The 23,165-nt window shown below is 40.1% G+C and overlaps 1 protein-coding gene across 2 annotated transcripts in view; it reads left to right on the top strand.

Moving 5' to 3' along the window:
• tep1 (telomerase-associated protein 1) overlaps positions 1–23,165 on the top strand; it is a 110,949-nt gene that overhangs the window by 40,167 nt on the left and 47,617 nt on the right. For both annotated transcript variants that reach the window (XM_060897785.1, XM_060897784.1), the window contains exons 13-20: positions 1,857–2,073; positions 7,645–7,797; positions 8,153–8,224; positions 8,349–8,470; positions 12,339–12,410; positions 13,002–13,148; positions 20,336–20,627; positions 22,718–22,839. In XM_060897785.1, the coding sequence (XP_060753768.1) occupies positions 1,857–2,073; positions 7,645–7,797; positions 8,153–8,224; positions 8,349–8,470; positions 12,339–12,410; positions 13,002–13,148; positions 20,336–20,627; positions 22,718–22,839 (1,197 nt within the window). The remainder of the gene's footprint in view (positions 1–1,856; positions 2,074–7,644; positions 7,798–8,152; positions 8,225–8,348; positions 8,471–12,338; positions 12,411–13,001; positions 13,149–20,335; positions 20,628–22,717; positions 22,840–23,165) is intronic.

The following is a 23,165-nucleotide window of genomic DNA, read 5'->3' as shown; positions in this document are numbered from 1 at the left end:
CCTCCTTCAACATTTCTACGTTTCACATTTTCCACTGAAATGACTTAATTCAGATTTTCTGGTGCCTTCCACAATTATTGGCACCCCTTGTAAAGATTAGTTTAAAAAAAAAATCACAAATTTCCAGGGGTGCCAATTTTTTGTTTTTTTTTTTTTACTTTTGAGAGACTCTCTGCATTGCTCTCTAAACTTAAAAAAAAAAAATCATGGAATTGATAAACTGGTCTCCTAACGAAATTGACAGTTTTCTCGACAAGAAGCCTGGGTTCGGGGGAACCCGCCTGTCCTGCTGGAACGTTCGTGGCTGGTTACACGATGGATGCGTGGGAGCGGTGGTGGGTCGTGTGCCTGGCGATTCTTTCTGTGGAGGACATTGAAGACATTTACCTATTCGGAACCTAGATTACAGGACTTTTGCCGATTGGACTAGGCATTGCCCTGGTTTATCGAGGAAATCAGACAACAGTGACAGCTGTTCAAAGCCCCATAAAGCTGCCCGATATGATTGAAGCGGTGGGCAGAGCTGTTGGCACTCAGACTGTGGCTATTCAGAACTTGAACTACAACATGGATGACCTTATGGAGAAGCTTTCGGCTTTGCAAAGGAAATGTTTTTCGGAGACCAAATTGGACAATATGGACAGAATGGACAGAAATGGACGAACGGAGCGGACATGCATAAAATGCATCTGTTCGCCCCAAGACCAAACAATCCCAATCTTATCTATTTTCGGCTCCCTGAGACAGCACTGGCCTCGGCCAAGGCTGTTGCTGGGACAACATCTCCCCCTGAAGGTCACTGCTGTGAGACGCTCTCGCATTCCTCGCATTCCTTCCCCCACTTCCCGTGGTCGCCGCTTTCACCCCCAGTGTGACAAGCGGGTGCGTGACTAGCGCCCTCATGGCTGCAGGAGCGGACGGCTGCTTGCTTGCGCTGGGTTACTGCTACCTCCTCCCCTCAAGTCCCGTGTTTTCATGTTGTAAAGTGTATTTGTGTTTTTTGTGCTTATGTGCTGAGGTTTTTTTTTAATGTTCCCACACTGTACCCCTCGCAGGACCATAGAGTGGGGGTTGCTCTTTTCTCCTCTCCTTTCCTCATGTTCTCTGTAATTTTTCTTTTTTTTCCCTGTCTTCCTGTCCTGTCTACTCCCCCTCGTATGGTATGTATGTATGTATGTATGGACAGGTTGATGGTCAATTTCACTGGTACAGTGATAATAAAGGGTTCATTCATAATAGTGGTACATGAGGTTTTTTTTTTTTTTTTTCTTCCTCTGAATACATTTTTCAGTTAAAGGTTGGATCCCCCCCGGCAGAGTGAGATGAAGCGATTTTCACCAAAAGGTGGATTCTTTTTTTTTAAACTAAAGTTAGGAAAAAAATCCACCTTTTTGGTGAAATCGCTTCGTCTCTCACTGAGAAAAATCCAACCTTTTAACCGAAATTTATTCAGAGAAAAAAAAAATTCCCTCAAGAATTTTCAACAAAAACTCATGTACCGCTATTACTGGCACCCCTGGAAATTTTCATGAATTTTTTTTTTTTAAACTAATTTTTATGAGGGGTGCCAGTAATTGTGGAGGGCAGTGGAAAATCTGAATTAAGTCATTTCGGTGGAACATGTAGAAATGTTGAAGGAGGTGAAAACTTATGCACTGTACATAGAGAACAGGGAACAGATTCAGACACAGTGAATCAAATCAAGTATACAGAGTTTAAGGAAAAAATATTCTCACGCATAGGGCACAATTAAAACAAAGAGTAACACTAAAGCTTCCTCGGAGACATCTTGACCCCCACCATCTCTCTCTCTCTCTCTCTCTCTCTCTCTCTCTCTCTCTCTCTCTCTCTCTCAGACTGAAACACTACACTCCAGAGCTGCTGCAGCGTTACTGTCAGGCCCTGGACAAGGCCATACAGATCTCCTGCAGGTTCAACATCCCTCCTCTGTCAGGACACACAATCATCATCATGAACGCTTCCTGCATGTATAAAACAGTGCCAGAAGCTGATTTCTGCCTCCCTCCTGAGTCTTCAGACGGAAACCCGGAGAACACAGACCTCTCACCTCGGGTGAGGAAAAATAATCCGACCGTTCTGTGAGCGTGGAGTTTGTCTCAAACGCAAGCCATATACAGTCTCCAAAATTCGGAACATATAAATATTATGTTATTATAGTTAACAATTATTTGCCAAAGGTGAAGTGAATATTGGTGAATAATAATCGAGACGAAGTTGAGATGGTTATTTAAAGGGGAACTGAATGCAAGTTCTTTATCAAAATTCTATTTCTCATGTTATTAAATATCGGAATGCATGTTTGATCGCTATTTTGTCGCTGCTGTAGCAAGTTCTGAGTGTGTGAAATCTGCTCTGTAATAGATCAGTCCATATGTCAAAGCAACGGCCGTAAACGAGATTCGTTGAGACCTGTGCGAGACATCGTAGGACGGAAGTAAAACGTACAGCGGAAATCAAAGTGACTGACATCTGCCAACGTTCCCTGTGTCTGAAATCGCTCACTCGTTCACTACTCCCTACTCCCTGTATAGGGAATTACTCTATAGAGGACTATACAGTGAGCTCATTGGTAAAATGTAAAAACTCTTTCGGACACTAGTCCGTCACGCCGGTATTTACGTCATTACTGTCGCACAATTAAACCGTGCCGGATCAGTCGGCTGGTGGGTTTCAAAATAATAAACACATGCGTGTGTTTTTGTGATAAACCCATATTATACTGAGCGCATTTCCCACATTAATCAATACAAAGTACCTGCAGCTTTCAGTTCTTTTAAATCAAGGCTGAATACTTTTCTTCTTTGCCGCTGCCTTTTATTAAATCACATTTGAGACTTTTAATTTGATTTCTTTCAGCGTGACCGCAATGCATGATGGGATATATTGCTTTGGTTAGTGACCATCGTTGTACACGACTTTTCATGAAGCGTTCTGGGAAACTTTGAGTGCACTATATAGGGTGTAAATAATCCTCACTAAGGTTTCGGACAGCACTACAAAATGGCGTCCTCGCTATATAGTGAGTGGGGAGCGATTTCGGACAAAGGGGTTGTCAAAAAAACGAGCGCACCCTCTTTCGAATGCTGATGTGATCAAGCCGAAAGTTTTGTTTTTGATATTTTGATGGCAATCAGGAAAGTTTGAAAAAAGTAGGCAGTAATCGTCATTTAAACTCGTTTTTGTGCAATACTTCATTTGGAAAACAGTTTTCAAAATGGCGGCGCTGACACTTCACGTTTTGAAGTCTCGCACAAGTCTCGTGAAGATCGCGCGGATAAGCGACGCCTGCCGTGGACCAAATGAACTAAATTCAACACGGCTAAAAACCGAATAGGCCGATAAGTATAATATTTAATTGCGATTAGTTGCCAATACGAGTCACGATATAAGGTTACTAAAACCCAAAACGTAATTGAATAACACTTTAAGAAATAAAGCAAGTTTAAAAATGACTTCAGTTCTCTTTTAAATAATATTAGCTGGCTTTTTTGTGGTCTATCAGATATATTCCATTCAGCTAGCATGATACTGAACGAGTTGAAGACGAGTAGCTGAATGGAATCTATCTGATAGACCATGAAAAAAAAAGCCAGAGATGATTATTATTATATACGCGCACACACTCACTCTCTTCCAGTTTTTCGATGTCTGTTGGTATGTTTTTCTCTTGTAATCAGAGGGAAACTATCAGGGCCTTCTTGACCTTCAGAGAAGCCCAAACATATCAGCATTTCAAATGTGACATTTAATTTCTTTCATTGTAATTATTCTCTTCTAATTCGGCCTCATTTTCTATCAAATGTGCTTCAGAAATGAAAGGGTTACTGTCCTGAAGACATTAAAATCGAGTTATCTAATGAGATTTTGTTTGTTGTCTCTACGGTAGGCTGAGAAGAGTTTAGAGCTGCTCACTCATTGGTTAGGACTTCATTGCTGGGACAGAAGGCCATGGCGGTGTATGTTTATATAGGAAGTAACAGATGACTGACTGGTTAAATCAGATTTTGATTTATAGGGGGGAGGGACTAAAAATTTTTCATCCTAGGCCTCTCGAAGGCCAATGCGAGCTCAACTATGAATCAACGCTGTCAGCGCAACAGTGAGGTCACCTTCCAGCCAGTGTAGTGTTCATCAGTAGTGTTAGCGAATGCTAATAAAGCAGTGAAGCCAGTGCTATTGAAAACTACAGGCTAATGACTTTGAAACTAAGATTTCTGTTTCCAGACTCTTCTTCCACGCTGCACACTCGCTCCAGTATTTTTCACTCAGACTTGAGTATTCATTTCCCTGTGTAATTTACTGAGTTACTTTTAAAATCAACAGCGACACACAACGGTGCGACCTGGCAGCCAAAATTCTCTCAATCTTCCATATTTAACGAAGCAAACCTGCCGGCCATGTTCGTTTACAAATTTTTGCAGTCGCTCGCGAGCACGGAAGTTTTACGTTTCCAATGTGTGACATGTCTTGACAACCATGCAATATCGTAATATTTGAATATGGTATTCAACGCTCATCCTCCATTCGGTAGAGTGACGTAATACATGTAGGATAAACGATACGCTAACAATATTGCATGCTATCAAACCAAATGAATGAAACCTGCTAGAAGGGAAACGGAACATGTTTTTATTTGACTGAAAGTGTCCTGTGTTTATAATAATCACCAATATTCACGGAGCCTGAGGCGGATGGTTGTTTTAGTATAAATACACAGGTGAGTTTTATTTTAAAATAAATCGTATTAAAAAATAATTTATTTCAAACTTCAAAAGCTTCATGTAAATGTAATAACTTTGCAGCGCAGACTTGCGTCACTTATCTTCGCCGAGTCGCACAGAATACTTTGTTTTGAAATCGATAAAATAAATCACAATTCCATCTTTTGAATAGTTTTAAACCAAATTTGGAGCATCTTTTAATGCTTTTAGGAACAGCATTTTCTTTCTTAATTTGTAATTCTTCCTCACTTACAGTGACAAAGTGATTGGATGCCATTTTGCCGAGTTGCTTGAGGTGATTATCGAGAAATTTGAACTATTTCTCGATAATCAGAATCATAGTGCGTGATTTCCTAGAATCACCTGTGTGTTTTATAGTAAACAGTAATCCATATTCCATCCTCATTATTTGTGTTATGCTGTGTAATAACATTCACTGTCTGAAACAATATTTTTACTTCTATTTCAGTTGCAAGTATTTTATTAGTGCAATATTTAGTTGTGCACAGTGGTGCTTGAAAGTTTTTTGAACCCTTAGAATTTTCTATATTTCTGCATAAATATGACCTAAAACATCATCAGATTTTCACACAAGTCCTAAAAGTAGATAAAGAGAACCCAGTTAAACAAATGAGACAAAAATATTATACTTGGTCATTTATTTATTGAGGAAAATGATCCAATATTACATATCTGTGAGTAGCAAAAGTATGTGAACCTTTGCTTTCAGTATCTGGTGTGACCCCCTTGTGCAGCAATAACTGCAACTAAACATTTGCGGTAACTGTTGATCAGTCCTGCACACCGGCTTGGAGGAATTTTAGCCCGTTCCTCCATACAGAACAGCTTCAACTCTGGGATGTTGGTGGGTTTCCTCACATGAACTGCTCGCTTCAGGTCCTTCCACAACATTTCCATTGGATTAAGGTCAGGACTTTGACTTGGCCATTCCAAAACATTAACTTTATTCTTCTTTAACCATTCTTTGGTAGAACAACTTGTGTGCTTAGGGTCGTTGTCTTGCTGCATGACCCACCTTCTCTTGAGATTCAGTTCATGGACAGATGTCCTGACATTTTCCTTTAGAATTCACTGGTATAATTCAGAATTCATTGTTCCATCAATGATGGCAAACCGTCCTGGCCCAGATGCAGCAAAACAGGCCCAAACCATGATACTACCACCACCATGTTTCACAGATGGGATAAGGTTCTTATGCTGGAATGCAATGTTTTTCCTTTCTCCAAACATAACGCTTCTCATTTAAACCAAACAGTTCTATTTTGGGGCGGCACGGTGGTGTAGTGGTTAGCGCTGTCGCCTCACAGCAAGAAGGTCCTGGGTTCGAGCCCCGGGGCCGGCGAGGGCCTTTCTGTGTGGGGTTTGCATGTTCTCCCCGTGTCCGCATGGGTTTCCTCCGGGTGCTCCGGTTTCCCCAAAGACATGCAGGTTAGGTTAACTGGTGACTCTAAATTGACCATAGGTGTGAATGTGAGTGTGAATGGTTGTCTGTGTCTGTGTCAGCCCTGTGATGACCTGGCGACTTGTCCAGGGTGTACCCCGCCTTTCGCCCGTAGTCAGCTGGGATAGGCTCCAGCTTGCCTGCGACCCTGTAGAAGGATAAAGCGGCTAGAGATAATGAGATATGAGATGAGTTCTATTTTGGTCTCATCTGTCCACAAAACATTTTTCCAATAGCCTTCTGGCTACTGCAGAAAATCTTTAGCAAACTGCAGACGAGCAGCAATGTTCTTTTTGGAGAGCAGTGTTTCTCCTTGTAACCCTGCCATGCACACTTTGTTGTTCAGTGTTCTCCTGATGGTGGACTCATGAACATTAACATTAGCCAATGCAAGAGAGGCCTTCAGTTGCTTAAAAGTTATCCTGGGGTCCTTTGTGACCTTGCCGACTATTAAACGCCTTGCTCTTGGAGTGATCTTTGTTGGTCGACCACTCCTGGGGAGGGTAACAATGGTCTTGAATGTCCTCCATTTGTACACAGTCTGTCTGACTGTGGATTGGTGGAGTCCAAACTCTTTAGAGATGGTTTTGTAACCTTTTCCAGCCTGATGAGCATCAACAACGCTTTTTCTGAGGTCCTCAGAAATCTCCTTTGTTCGTGCCATGATACACTTCCACAAACATGTTGTGAAGATCAGACTTTGATAGATCCCTGTTCTTTAAATAAAACAGGGTGCCCACTCACACCTGATTGTCATCCCATTGATTGAAAACACCTGACTCTAATTTCACCTTCAAATTAACTGCTAATCCTCGAGGTTCACATACTTTTTTGCCACTCACAGATATGTAATATTGGATCATTTCCTCAATAAATAAATGACCAAGTATAATATTTTTGTCTCATTTGTTTAACTGGGTTCTCTTTATCTACTTTTAGGACTTGTGTGAAAATCTGATGATGTTTTGGGTCATATTTATGCAGAAATATAGAAAATTCTAAAGGGTTCACAAACTTTCAAGCACCACTGTATATTCTGTACGTCACCCATATCTTTTTCTTTACTGTTTTTTATACGTGTGGGGTTTTTTTTTTATTTTTTTTATATACTTTTTATTGCACTCCCCCATTTATTTATTTATTTATTTATTTATTTATTTATTTTTGTTACTGTTTCTTCCTGACTTTTGTTTGTTTAATATGTAATTTTCCCCACTGAGGGATGAATAAAGTTTCTCGTCTTAACATTGTGCAAACATGTAATTAGTATAATTCAGCAGTTGAAGTGTCGCTGTATGTCCTTGTAAACCTTAAATATCCAGGCATAGGGTCGTTGACAATCGGTTAATCATACACACTTTAGATTTAATTTGAGATGATGAGCAGGAGGAGGTCAGGGGTGTCGGGGCAGAGGTCACATGACTCGCTCTGTGTTTTTAGTTGGCGGAGGTGGCATCGCTGCTGGCCGTGATGATCAGCTACTGCAGTGAGCACACACAGTTCCTCCTGGGAGACGATGATGGTTTACAGGAGATCCAGTTCGAGTCTGATGGGCTTTTGGAGAACGCGAGAAGAGTGGCCAAGCTGGTCTCGGTTAGTCATTTTATATTATATATGTCATGTTTTTTTGTTTTAGCATTTTTCATTGTTTCAGTGTGGTATAAAAATCTGACTCGACTATCAAGAACTATTTTTAATTATACTAATTTACGATAAATTTGAACACCTATATATTGCCTAATTAATTTTCTAACATTAGCCTTATTTATATAAAGCTAATGTTATCATGATTCCAGGAAACACGTAATTACATAAAATATGAAAAGTGAGAAATGAGAGCTTCATGGTTATACCATTGTACTAGATCATGGAATGCTGAAATGTTTGCGTTCACATTTATTCTAACACCATTTGATTTGACTTTTGATCTCCCCTCTCTCTCTGTCAGGAATGTCCAAAAGCGTCTCGGAAGATCATGCACGGCAACTTCTTCTGCAAGCTTCTTGAAGAGAAAACAAAGGTCTCCACTTAAAGTTGACATGAACCCTCATATATTTTTAATACTTTTTTTTAAAAATGGCATTTAAATATAAATATCCTTTTTTTTTTAAAAATATTTTGCATGTTATTGTTTGGTCCCTCAGGTGGATAACATCATCGTGGTGGGTGAATACTATTGGGATCGGGAGACGAGGCATGCGATTCAAAGATTTCGGAAACTCTCCGTCAACGAACCTTTGGTGGTGAACATTTTTCTCAGCCTGGGGTAAGTTCTCTTCAGTTTATGATTTATAGAATAAAGAGAACACACTGAAGATGTGTTCCAGTGGATGATGTGGACTGGAACACAGTGGCAAACTTTTATAAAATGTTTCATTTTTACTGAAGCCATAATAAGTTCCTTTTACTAAATACTATACTTAATTTTTGGTTGTAATACAGTGTCATTGTCTGGATCAGTTTTCATGTTCATAATTAAACTGGAAATGGGCGTGGCCTTGGCGGTACGGTGGTGTAGTGGTTAGCGCTGTCGCCTCACAGCAAGAAGGTCCTGGGTTCGAGCCCCGTGGCCGGTGAGGGCCTTTCTGTGTGGAGTTTGCATGTTCTCCCCGTGTCTGCGTGGGTTTCCTCCGGGTGCTCCGGTTTCCCCCACAGTCCAAAGACATGCAGGTTAGGTTAACTGGTGACTCTAAATTGACCGTAGGTGTGAATGTGAGTGTGAATGGTTGTCTGTGTCTATGTGTCAGCCCTGTGATGACCTGGCGACTTGTCCAGGGTGTACCCCGCCTTTCGCCCGTAGTCAGCTGGGATAGGCTCCAGCTCGCCTGCGACCCTGTAGAACAGGATAAAGCGGCTAGAGATAATGAGATGAGATGGGCGTGGCCTTTACTGGAAACCCTACCACTATACTGAAAAATCGTAAGTTCCGAAACAACAGTGAGCCTCATTTACCAAGCTGTACATGAACAGATTTATGCATAAATAATTTGTATTGAGCATTTACACCAGAAATTTCATATTAATGGAAATCCCATAAATTTGGAAAACGTTGGTATTGTACTCCTGAGTGTGTGTAAATTTACACATAAGACGACTAACTAAAGTAAACCAACTTTATTGACTTCATATAATTGGATTACTGCAAGTGTTTTTTTTTTTTTTTTTTTTTTAATTTATACTAATATATCTCGTCTCATCTCATTATCTCTAGCCGCTTTATCCTGTTCTACAGGGTCGCAGGCAAGCTGGAGCCTATCCCAGCTGACTACGGGCGAAAGGCGGGGTACACCCTGGACAAGTCGCCAGGTCATCACAGGGCTGACACACATAAAATGCAGGGCTTACCCCAAAGTGCAGATAAATGGCACTTCAGCATTGCGCTGCTGCTTGCACACCAAACAAACAAAAAAAAAATCAACCCCGTAAATTGAACAATGCAGAGTACTTTCCATACCTAAATCTCCCCTATTCCCCTCTGAAAATGAGTAATAACTATAGAAATAGGAAGATATTGTAATATATAGGTCGAGACTATCCTGCTACTCAACCCAGAAGTGAAAATCAAGGGTTTCACTGCGTGCACTGACTGCCATTCACAACCATACATAAAACCACGTTCTAGGCGCTGGTCACTAGATGGCGCTGTTGCGTGATTTGATCTTAATTCTGTTCCTAGCATTGGAAAATGAAGAGGCGTGCTACGAAGTGTTTTTTTCGTTTCAAATCTAATTTTGCCCTTTGACGTTGCCCCTTGTATATTTGACGAGGTAAAAAAAAACCCAGCAAATTTAATAATGTTGAATTGTGCCTAAATTAGCACAACTCTGAGGATTGGGTTTTCCAGCAGGACAGTGCTCCATGCCACACAGCCAGTTCAATCAAGGTGTGGATGGAAGACCACAAGATCAAGACCCTGTCATGGCCAGCCCAATCTCCAGACCTGAACCCCACTGAAAACCTCTGGAATGTGATCAAGAGGAAGATGGATGGTCACAAGCCATCAAACAAAGCTGAGCTGATTGAATTTTTACGCCAGGAGGGGCATAAAGTCACCCAAGAGCACCGTGAAAGACTGGTGGAGAGCAGGCCAAGACGCACACAAGCTGTAATTTTAAATGTCAGGGTTATTCCACCAAATATTTATTTGTAAACTCATTCCAAGTTCAAACGTGTTGTTTAAAGTTGAACATGATCTTGAGTTCTATTCTGCATTCAAGGTCTGGAAACACTTCATCTTTTTTATTTTGACCAGTTTTAATTTTCTGCAATTAAATGCTCTAAATGGCAATATTTTATATGTTGAATTTGGGGGAAATGCCAGTAGTTTATGGAACAAAACAAAAATTTTCATTTTCTTCAAACGTACCAATAAATCGTAAAACCAGAGAAACTGACGATTTTGCAGTGGTCTCTTTAATTTTTTCCAGAGCGCTGTTTTTCTGTCCACTTTCACTGGCTATGAGCAATTGCACGCTTTGATAGGCTACTCTACTATTAGGCATATACCATGAGGAGAGAAAGGAAAATGGCGGCACGCATCAAGTTAGATATTTAAAAGTCAAGTATTTCAAAGAAACCGAAATGGCTAAATAAAAGAATATAGACACCCCCCCCCCCCCCCCCCCCCCCCAATCTCCTGTTCCACACTCCAGCCCAGTCGGTGGCAGTAATGCACCTTTTTAGGTTGGTTTGCCAACCACCAAAAAAAAAGAAAAACAAAATGGCGGAGTGTTACACTGAACCAACCGAGAACAAAATAAAAACTCTACTTGAAAACAAAACCCCAAAAAAAAAAAAAATATGGAATGAAAAGTATTTGATGGTAATGTATCTTATTTTTCAAGAATTATTATTATAGCATTTTTCACAAATTGTTCCTGTCATTTCTCAGGTTTGTTTACATTCTAAGCGGAAATGATTTTGTCGGATGTTTATATAAAGTTTTTATTTATTGGATTTGTAAAAATAAAAAATGCTCTGTTTCTCAAAATCCAGTGAATGCGGATAGAAATGTTATTTCCCAGCTGGGAGGTCCGTATGGTGAAATACCGTGACCGAGGTCTTGAAAGTACTGAGCGAGGCCCTCTGGGCGGAGGTCAGTATTCAAGGCCGAGGTCACGGTATTTCACCATACGGACCGACCTTAAGCTGGTAAATAATATATTTTATTTTTTTCTTTATCAAATTCTAACAGAAAACGAGAGCGCCCGAAAGGGAAAACCGAGCCGGGCCGCCATTTTGAATCCTCATTCACGGCTGTAATGCAAATGGCTTCCTCCTCGGTATACAAGTGCACTTCCATGGCAGGAAAAAAACTACATTTTGCCGCCTATGTAGTCCCCTATTTATACAAAATTTGAGTCATTCAGGATTCAGCCATGTTTTTGCTCGGCGTTAGCAACAGTTACAGGTTTTTAGCTTTCTCCTGAAATGTTTTCTTTTATTTCTTCTTCCTCAGGGTAGTAAAACTCGCTTTCGCTGTGAACACTGTCGTTATCGCTATCCATGCTGTAAAATTAATGCTGTTCTCCTGAGAAATGCGAAAATAAAGGATTTATAAGATTTTTGATAATCTTATAAATAAATCTTATAAAAAAAAGATAAACGTTGGCAAAAAATGCTACTATGTTTGTTGTTGTGAATGAGCGAGTCACCAGAGGTCCGTAACTGGGGTCCGTATCGTAGGATACTGACCTGCTCGCCAGCCAATCAGAGCGCAGGATTTGATGGAAACCGGACCGCAAAAAAAAAAAAAAGTTATTCCACTCAATCTCGTCGTACATGGATTATAGACAACTCAGTGCTACGTGCCTCGTTGCCCAGCAGCTCATGTACAACTCGATTTCGTGGAATAACTTTTGCGGAGACGGAGTTATAAAGCTCTGTGCACTGTCTGTGTACGCTATATGGAGCAGTGGCTTAAAATATGAACACCTCTTTCCTTTGTTTGTGGAGAAATATGATGTGGGGTTTTTATTTTTATTTATTTAGTTTTTGAAACCTCAGTGTGGCATGTGGTGAAGATGTATATAATGTAAATCAAAGTCTTAACTTTTTTTTTCAAGTATGTTTTATCTGCTCAATCCAACTGATGTATTTGTATTTGGTTACACTTCTATTTTCTTGATTTTCAGTAATATTTGGGACGACACTGAAGCGGATTCTAAAATGGTGAACTTGCACGGCTTCAGCGAGCAGATCCTCAGGTAACGCCACATCCCTTGATGATCTGTCACATTGATGATCTCGTGGTATATTTACAAATATAGATTTACGACACATTAAAGTCCAGTGTGAGCAGGATGGAAAATATTTACTAATTATACTGAAGTGAAAGTGTAGATACTGTTTCAAAATCTCGCTCAGTTAGACATGAACGTTTCCAGCTAAAGATGTGCTCACGTGACACTCAGTGGCCCTTAAATGGCCCTAGGTTATTAAATGATGTGTGGTCTAAAACTAATGTCCATAAATTCCATCAGCAGATGTCTGTCTGGTCAAACTCGCGTCTGATGGTGTGTAAATTTACACGTGGCATTTTAACAGCCTGAAAAATGCTCCGTTAGTGCAGTCATTCAGTATCCATATTTATATTGAGTATAGCAAGTAAAGCGATATACTTCACAATCAAACGGCAAATAAATTGAATAATCGTAATTGCACCTGTAGGACAGAATGTCAGTGATGGGGTTTAGCTGGAGTTTGTGTGAATCAGAGGTGCAGATGTGGCTCGGTTATTGTATTGTGTCGTTGTGTATTGCCTCATGGTGATATTAAAATGAATTCTTTTCCTGCAGGTTCATTTCTGAGCGCGGTTCCTCCAGATTTTTGGATCATGTAGAACAAATCGACAAACTGCACAACATTCCTCCTCCAGCAGGTTCTACGGCAAAACCAGAGAGAACCAGCGATGTCATGCCCCTGCCTGCGGTTCCCAAACTCCGGTACCTCCAAACACATCATTAATGAAGAAAATGTCTGTGTATGAATGAAGTGCCAGAGTCCAGCTCCAAAAAATACAAATAGTGGGACAAAGTAAAGGAAACAAGTTTAAAAAATAAAATAAATAGTGCAGAATAGGAAATAAGACTTGAATAAATAATGAAGAACATGGGGGGAAAAAATCTGAAAAAGCAAAAGTTAGTGATGGAAATGAAGTGCGATTTAAAAATGTTCTATATCAGAAGAAAAAAGGAGAGAAATAAGGGTGAAATAATAATAATAATAATAATAATAATAATAATTTATTATTATTTTTAATTGTTTTTAAAGGGGGGGGGAGGGGTGTCAGACAAAAACAAAGTTCAGGAAATAATGATTTAAAATAAAGTCTATGAGAGAGAATGGAGGAAATGTCTGAAAAAAGGAAAGGGTAAAGAAATAACTCTCTTATTAAAAAAAAAAAAAATCTCAGAGAAAATGAGACAGTCAGCGACAGCGTATCTCACTCCGCCCCCGTCTAGTCCAGAAGGAGTGATCGAAAGTGGTCCACGTTCCTTGCACAATAAATGTTGACGCTATATATAGAAGTGATATCCACCCTCGGAATACCGACCTATTTACCAGAAAGAATCCAAAACAGCGAAGAATTGACCGAGAAGAAGTGATTTTTGTTGAACTGCTCATTAAGGCTTAACGGGGAACCGAAATCATTTTTAAACTTGCTTTATTTCTTAATTAACGTTCAATTACGTTTTTGGTTTTATTAACCTTTTGTATTGTCAAGTCAACTTTGTCAAATATACTATACATGCTCGACATACAGCACAGACGAAATATCAGTCCTCTCTGACCCACGGTGCAAACTGGCAATGCAATAAATAAAAATGGAATAATTGAGAAAAAAAACAATAAATAGGAACTAGACAGAAACTAAACACTCAGACAAACAATATAAACAGTATAAACACTAGATAAGAACAAGACATGGACTAAACACTCAGACAATATAAACAGTATAAACACTCTAGATATGAACTAGACGTAGACTAAACACTAGTGCTGTCAAGCGATTTAAAATATTTAAATATTTAATCGCGATTAATGTCGCGACTGTCATAGTTAACTCGCGATTAATCGCACATTTTTGTCACATGAAAAACCATTGTAATTCTCTTATCAGCATAAAAAAGTGAATGGGCTTGCTTTGTACCAATGTTTTTTTTAAATTTATTTATTTTTTTTATTTTATTGCAGAGCATAACACGTCTTGTCACAGCCACTGACATCCATAACTTCCATATTAGATGAGAAAACCAAGGGATGAAAAATAAAGTGCATATCACTGTGAAAATAAAAAAAGTTTTATTTTACTCTTCATTAGTTTCTTTTGAAGAGAAGTATTTGCCATAAAAGAAGAAAAAAAACAGATAACAAAAATAAAAACATTCATCATACGTTCAAAAACGTTCATCATAGTGTGGCACTGTATTCTCTAATTCTCACTGCTTATAACTCTACACCCCCCCGGTGGAGATGAGCTGGGAAACTGAAGACTGAAGGAACAGTATTGAAAAGTATTTTTCCAGTCTCACCTGTGAAAGGTAATCCCATGTGATCTCGTTTGGACGGTAAACCTGTTGGTACAGTTAAACGCAGCACATGAATGAGGCATCTTTATTCTCGGCTACTGTCTAGACGCTATACCAGAGACGGCTGAAGAATCTCCACTTTGCCACATCCAATATGGCAGCGAGGATGTTTATATGTCTCTGCCTTTCTCCATCACTCACACGTACTCTTATTGAAGCAGCGCGCGACAAGCCTCAACAGGAACTGCGGGTGACTCGCAGGGCCAAACTAGAATTTGCGTTAACGGCACTATTTATTATTTTTTTTTTAAAATCGCGATAAATTGAGATCGCGTTATCGCGTTAACTTTGACAGCACTACTAAACACTCATATATATATATATATATACACACACACACGCACGCACGCACGCGCGTGCAAATTGGTTCAAATAACCAAACAGTCAAGGGCACTTGAGGTATAGCAGGTAAACATGAAATAAGCAGAATAAACAAACTAGCAGCTGTTAAGGTGAGGTAGTGCGGAATAGTGCAAATGAGCGAGGTAAAGTGAGGTCCCTGAGTTCAGTGTGTTAATGAACGATGAGATATATGTGTGTGTGTGTTTGGGGGGGAACCTGTGAGGATGACATGTCCGATGCTGAAGGGGGGGCAGGGGGGTGTGCGAGCAGAATCTGTGGTAGGGGGCAGAGGGGGGCAGAGGGGCAGAACAGGGAGGGAGTTGAGCCTCCTGACTGCCTGGTGAAAGAAACTGTTCTTGAGCCTGCTGGTTTTGGCCCGGAGACTCCGCAGTCTCCTCCCCGACGGCAGCAGACTGAAGAGGCTGTGAGATGGGTGGGTGGGGTCACCTGCAATCCTGATGGCTTTGCGGGTGAGGCGGGAGTTATAGATATCCTTGAGAGAAGGGAGAGAGACACCAATGATCCTCTCAGCTGCTCTCACTCGTGTGTGACTCGTGTGTGTGATATATAGTATAATATACGCACACACTCTATCTGTCTGTCTGTCTGTCTGTCTATCTATCTATCTATGAAAACGTTCAGACTGCACCCTGAAACGACACAGATCCAATTTTTTCACATGCGACCCAGGCCGCTTGGATATGTGGTCCTAATTCCGATGCATATCCGTTATTTTCACATGCGACTGCAGTCTGACCGGACAGGTCGCATTCATGCGACCTACACGTCATCAACAAGAGACAAACGTCACTATTCTGCGTTGGCTAATCCCGCCTCTTTGGTGGAAAACAACAACATTTGTACAGTTTTCAGAATTTAAATAGACTTTTATAGAATTGATCAAGCTAATGGTGGATTTGGTAGGGACCTGGATGTTGATCTGTTAGCCTGATTAAATAAAACAGTTTCTATAACTGATTTATAACTTAAACCATCCTGTATTACAAGATTATAAGATTGTTCTGGAAATTTCCAGTAATTTACACCTTCGGTCTCATTACTCTGCTGCCCACATTAATCAGATTATTGTGCGAGTTCCGCCGCCGCCACAAAAACCACATCGCCAGGTCTCGCCTCATCTCCATCGCAAACTGCACTGGTGTTTCTGCACCTTGAGCCAGCGCTGAGAGAAGCTGCAGAATTCAGCTGGCTATAAACAATCTAAATAAATATTTATAAAAATGTAGAAAAAGTTTATTAATATGACGAAATAAATATGTGCAAATTATTAAGCCTGAATTAAGAGTTTGGTAATACAGCGGCCGTATCCCAAATGACTGCCTACTGAAGCTCGAGTGCACTATATAGAGTTTAAAAATCCATTACTTCCTAGTAACATGTAGTGCACTTATATAGAAATTAGAGAGACATTTAGGAGTCAACCCTCGTTACCAGGCTACACGTTTTCATTTCAGTTCAGAAACAAAAACACACACGAGACCTCACACTTTAACACTAACCAGATAATTAAACAAGCAAACAAAAAGAAATCATTAAACATGAAGAGTGCGCTTTTTTTTTTTGTTTACGTATTACGTAGATGTGCTTATTACGTGTCAATTTGCGCATGCGGGACACTTTTGGGTCGTTTTCCGTTCATGTTGGAGATCGCATACAAGTCTCATATAATTGGTAATGTGAACGGCCTAACAAAAAAAATTGGATTTCACAACAAATCGGATATGGGTCGTTTCAGGTTGCAGTCTGAACGTAGTGTAATATATTACACTTATCAGCCTTTTCGGTTTTTAGCCGTGTTGAATGTAGTTTGTTTGGTCCACAGCAGGCGTCGCTTATCCGCGCGATCTTCACGAGATTTGTGCGAGACTTCAAATGTGAAGTGTCGGCGCTGCCATTTTGAAAACTGCTTACACAGCGGCCAGATCGCCATCTCATTCCAATTTAGATTAATTTCGAGATTTGCCAGCTTCATCAGTGATGGAGATTATTCCATACGACTTCGAACCAACGTAGAGTAGAGAAGAGTTGGAAAGGTGACAGGATAAGGACGAGTCCGTCACGCTGGTGTTTACATCATTACTGTCTCATGATTAAAACGTGCCAGATCAGGCAGCTGGTGGGTTTTCAAAATAATAAATACATGCGTGTATTTTTGTGATAAATACATATTATACTGAGCGCATTTCCCACATAATCCTCACTAAGGTTTCGGACCGCGCTACAAAACGGCGTCCCCACTGTATAGTGCCCTGTATAGTGAGTAGGGAGTGATTTTGGCCACAGGGAAAACTTCCGGCTTGATTACGTCAGCACTCGAAAGAGGGCACGCGCGTCTTTTGACAGCGTTAGCAGATGGCAGTCACTTTGATTTCCGCTGTACGTTTTACTTCCGTCCTACGATGTCTCGCACAGGTCTCAACGAATCTTGTTGACGGCCATCGCTTTGACGTATGGACTGATATATTCCAGAGCAGATTTCACACTCAGAACTTGCTATAGCAGCGACAAAATAGCGATCAAACATGCATTCCGATATTTAATAAAATTAGATAAATAGAATTTTGATAATAATTTGCCTTCAGTTCTCCTTTAATTAGTCCATAACTTCATTAATAATTGTAATGAAGCAAATCTGGGTAGAAGTTACAGGAGATGCACCCTAGGTCCCCCTACCTTCCTGCCAGAAAGAATCAAAATGGGTGAAGAATTGAGGGAGAAGAAGTGATTTGTGTGGAAACTGCTCATTAGGGATTGATTTAATTACTCCATATCTTCATTATTAATTGCAGTTATGCAAATTTGGGTAGAAGCTATCTATATGCACCCCAGGCAGACCGACCTTCCTGCCAAAAAGAATAAAAATCAGTGAAGAACTGAGGGAGAAGAGGCGATTTTCGTGAAATGTCGACAACGCTGGACGGTCAATGGGTGACGCGTGATGGCATAAACTCATCACCTGTCGGCCGGATGAGAATAATGATGAAAAGAAAAGTGTAGAAAGTCAAGATTTCCTTCACTTAAAAAAAACCCGAAACATTTATTACTTTATTAGAATCAGAATCGAGTTTATTGCCAAGTCTGTTCTCACATACAACGAATTTGCTTTGGTGATTTTGGTTTTTGAACAGTGAAGATTAAAAAAAAAAAAAGTAATGATATATAAATAGAATAAAAAGAATCTAATTTGAAAAGTGGGCATATTTTAAGGAGTATGTGTATGGGTTTTCGACCCAAGCTGTACAGTACATTCCGGACTGTGCAAAAACGGGTCACATGATGGTGATATGAATGTGCGGTGGGCTATACGGTAAATAGCCAAGCTGTACAGCGTGAGCTGGAATGTACAGTAAAAGTTCACAGACTGAAGATGACCATGAAATGTGCAAAATGGCCACTCAGAGACAAGATGCTTTAATGTTAGAGTGAGTGTGTGAGGTTCGAGTTTAGAGTTGGTGGGGTCTTGGGCCTTATTGATGAGGCAACTGTAGCGGGGGGAAAAACTGGCCTTATCGCATGAGGTTTTGGTTCTAATGGACCGCAATCTCCTACCAGAGGGGAGTGATTCAAAAAGGTTATTATTAAACTTGTATTATTTATTACTTTTATTAAAGCTGTACTGCTTTTCAGATTTTAAGTGTAGGTCAGCAAAAGAATTTTCCTGACACCCAATTATTTTTGTTTAGTGGATTGAAAGCTACTGAATTCAAATCTTAGACTTCCAGTTTTATGAGGTGTTGTGGTTTAAAAAAAAAAAAAAGTTAATGAATTTATCTCCACGAGGCCCTAAATTCTCTGCTATTTTTTCCTGCTTCACCATGACCCAATACAAGATACTACATGCATCACATCACGTGGTGGGCTTTCCCCGTTTGCGCAAGGCATTATGAGATACAAATTTGAAACAGGAGAGAAAAATGGAGGATGTGAGTGTGCGAATGAAACGTGAAAGACCGACTACAGTAACGGAAAGAAAGTGAGAAGAAAAGACGTTATGTTCTATACGAAGGAAAGGAAACGCAGGACCAAACTAATAAATATTGGCGCTCGGCGAGCACCTCGGTGTGATCAGCTGTTCGTTTAGCGACAGAATGATGGAAGTCAGTGCACGCTCAAAGGGAAACCTGTAGATGGCAGTAATGCAACACTGTGGATGCAAAAGAAGAAGGTAAACCTGCACATGCGCACACGGACTTCCTCTGTCTGCTTGACTGCGTGAAGAAGCGAGCAATTTCATGCACATTATTTGCTTTAATCCCCTCAAATTAAATAACTTCCCAGCCACAGAACAGAACGGCCTGATATTTTGTGAGATATTACAGAAATAAACATCTATCACAATCACCACATTTCAGACGGAACTAAATTTCACCGATTTTATGAAACCGAAAGGCCGTCTAGCTTTATCAATTAATACTGCACTAATTAGGTTTTGTTGCTTTAATATTTGGATCATTTTTAATCATTTTCTTGGAGTTTTATAATTTCCATAAACACAAGTTATTCCACGAAATCGAGTCGTACATGAGCTGATATCTGGCAAGGCGCGTAGCACAGAGTTGTCTGTAATCCATGTACAAGAAGATTGAATGGAATAACTTTTTTTTTTCTATCCGCATTAACTGGATTTTGAGAAACAGAGCATTTTTATTTTTTGCAAATTCAATAAATAAAAGCTTTTATACAAAATGTCTGATAATCATTTCCACTTTGAAATGTAAACAAACCGGCGAAATGACAGGAGCAAATTGTGAAAAATACGATAATTCTTGAAAAATTTAAAATTGTTCTTCCCATCAAATACTTTTTTATTCCATATTTTATTTCTTTTTTTTGGGGGGGGAGGGGGGTTGTTTTCGAGTAGAGTTTTTTTCCATCCTTGGTTGGTTCAGCAACACGCTCCACCATTTTGTTTTTCTCTACTCACGGTATATGAGCTGATATCCTAGTAGTAGAGTAGCCAATCAGAGCTCATGATTGCTCATATCCAGTGAATGTGGATAGAATAATTAGTTATATTTTAGAGAAATGACAAAGTGGGGTAAAGATGTACTGAAATATATATTTTGAGTAATTATAAGGTTAATTTTATTTGATAGGTTCTATTTCTCTGAGAGTTAGAGAGAGTCTGGGGAAGTGAAACCGTAAACGCCTTCACGTCTTCCTCTTTGCATTGTCAGGTGGCATGGCGTGCGTGTCTTCATCTCGTCTACGTTCAGAGACATGCACGGCGAGCGAGACGTCCTGGTCCGCAGCGTTTTCCCTGAGCTGCGGCGGCGAGCGGCTCCCTTCTGTCTCCACCTACAGGAAGTGGACCTACGCTGGGGCGTCACCGAGGACGAATCCGCACGCGCCGCTGAGATCTGCCTCCAGGAGGTCTGTCGCTCTCAGGTGCTGCTGGGAATTCTGGGAGAGAGATACGGCCTGAGGCCGCCTCGGCCCTCGCTGCCTGACCTGCCTCACTACAGCTGGGTAGGAACTGAAGGAAAAATCATTTTTTATTAATTATTGCAATGAATTAATTACTAACTATTGCATTATTTTCATTTCCATGTGATACCCAGTAACCTGGTGTCTGGTCACAAAATCGCATCAAGTTTCTTCCTTCTGTATCTTTTTTATACTTTACAACAAAATATTCCGTGACGTATTTATAGTGTGGTGTTTGTAGATAAATACGTTACAGCTGTATAAAGTGTATAAATGTTCTTTCGGTTTGATATTTTACCCTTCTTACTGCGTATGATTTGTCCTTTTAAGTACAAAATAAATTTAACTTTTATTAAAAGAATTAAGAAAAACTAGATAGAGACTGACTCAAGTCACAGTAAAGCCTCGGTCACAACCGGCCGTACGTGCTCCTACGGCCAGTCTACGTGCAAAAAACGCAAGAAATGCACGGAGGGCGCGCATGTGATGTGCTGATTTTCAAGCCGTAGACTGGCCGCAGACCGGCCGCAGAGGTTCTTTGTCATGTCAAACAAACTCTACGGGTGCTTACATTTTTTTTTCAGGTTGCAAGACAAACTTACGGCCAACGTGCGTCTTTCTCTACGAACAAAAAAAACGCAGCGATTTGGGAAATGCCAAAAATCGTACGGCCAAAAAATCATACGTCCGGTTGTGACCTAGGCTTAATTTGCACTAACTGTTACAAACCGGGACGTCTCCTCACTGCATCCTCACTGCATCCAGAACGGTAAGAGATAGAGAATGATGCTTAATGAGGAAAAGTTGCGGCCTGCTGCCCTGAACAAGATTTAAAAAAATAAAAATTCTGATTGAAAAAATCATGAAAATTGACAGAGTTATAAGTGACTGAAAAAAATTGTTTTTCATGAATCATTCCGGATCAGTGATCCAGATCAGCACCAAAAGTCATAGCAATGTAATTCAGCCCAGAGGGATCCTTCATGTGAAATTTGATGATTGGTTGAAAAATGAGGGAGAGATAGTGTCCTAAAAAAGTTAGAAGAATAATAAGAGAAGAAAGTAGAAAGCTCCTGAGTGAGAGTAACAATTTGCACCAGCACTGCTAGCTCAAGTTAACTCAACAGAATGAAAAAAAACCTAGAATAAATAATCTAGTCTTGCTTTTCCAGACAGTTAAATTCTTTTTTTTTTTTTAATCACTTTAATTTTAGTTGTAAGTGACATGGGACAAAAAAAATAGACATTTGAATTATTATTATTATTATTATTATTAATGTATATATTTTTTTAATTTAATAAAACCAACGTAACATGACCCTGTTGATGTGCTGATATCCAAACCCTCAGTCTAACAGTAAAATGTATTTTTAATTTCACACCATCACAGAACGCCATCATTCAGATAAACCCATCATATACTTCATCTCATCTCATTATCTGTAGCCGCTTTATCCTTCTACAGGGTCGCAGGCGAGCTGGAGCCTATCCCAGCTGACTACGGGCGAAAGGCGGGGTACACCCTGGACAAGTCGCCAGGTCATCACAGGGCTGACACATAGACACAGACAACCATTCACACTCACATTCACACCTACGCTCAATTTAGAGTCACCAGTTAACCTAACCTGCATGTCTTTGGACTGTGGGGGAAACCGGAGCACCCGGAGGAAACCCACGCGGACACGGGGAGAACATGCAAACTCCACACAGAAAGGCCCTCGCCGGCCACGGGGCTCGAACCCAGGACCTTCTTGCTGTGAGGCGACAGCGCTAACCACTACACCACTGTGCCGCCCACATCATATACTTAATTGTGATATTTTTATTTTCTGTATTTTTTTTTTTTTTTTTATAATCTTCAGTACTTTCAGTAATGCCTCATAGAGAACCGAGAAAGTGCTCGTATACAGAAATGACCGATTTATAATATGATTGAAGGTATTTCATGACTATTATTCAGAACAGTAGTGCACAGGTAATCGAATGAATGAAATTAGTAGTGCACAGGCAGTCCGATGAATGAATGAATTAATACTGCCCAGGTAATCTGATAAATTATTTTTGGAATTATATCGCAGTTTAATGTGACGTAGTTAAAGAGTTATGGCTTTTATATTTCTGTCTGTCAGTTGAAGTCGGCTCCTGACGGTCTGTCAGTCACAGAAATGGAGATTCGTCAGTTTCAGGCCGTGTTTCCTGATTCTGCTCAGAGCCGCATGTTCTTCTACTTCAGAGCTCCTCAGCTGCTCAGGTACGGACTCGCCTCCTGACCTTCTCACAGCGTCCGGACTAGATCACGATTTTGTAAAGACAAGGCTCTGTATGTCACTCTGAGCACACGCTTTAATCCTTTTTAGCTTTAAATAAATGCTGGAATATCTGAAGTGCAGCATTATAATAGATTTATTGAATATAAAGGAAGTATACACTACCGTTCAAAAGTTTGGGGTCACCCAGACAATTTTGTGTTTTCCATGAAAAGTCACACTTTTATTTCCCACCGTAAGTTGTAAAATGAATAGAAAATATAGTCGAGACATTTTTCTGGCCATTTTGAGCATTTAATCGACCCCACAA

The sequence above is a fragment of the Neoarius graeffei genome, chromosome 17, assembly GCF_027579695.1.
Source record: "Neoarius graeffei isolate fNeoGra1 chromosome 17, fNeoGra1.pri, whole genome shotgun sequence".
Lineage (NCBI taxonomy): Eukaryota > Metazoa > Chordata > Actinopteri > Siluriformes > Ariidae > Neoarius > Neoarius graeffei.
This window is presented reverse-complemented; position numbering and strand designations above follow the sequence as displayed.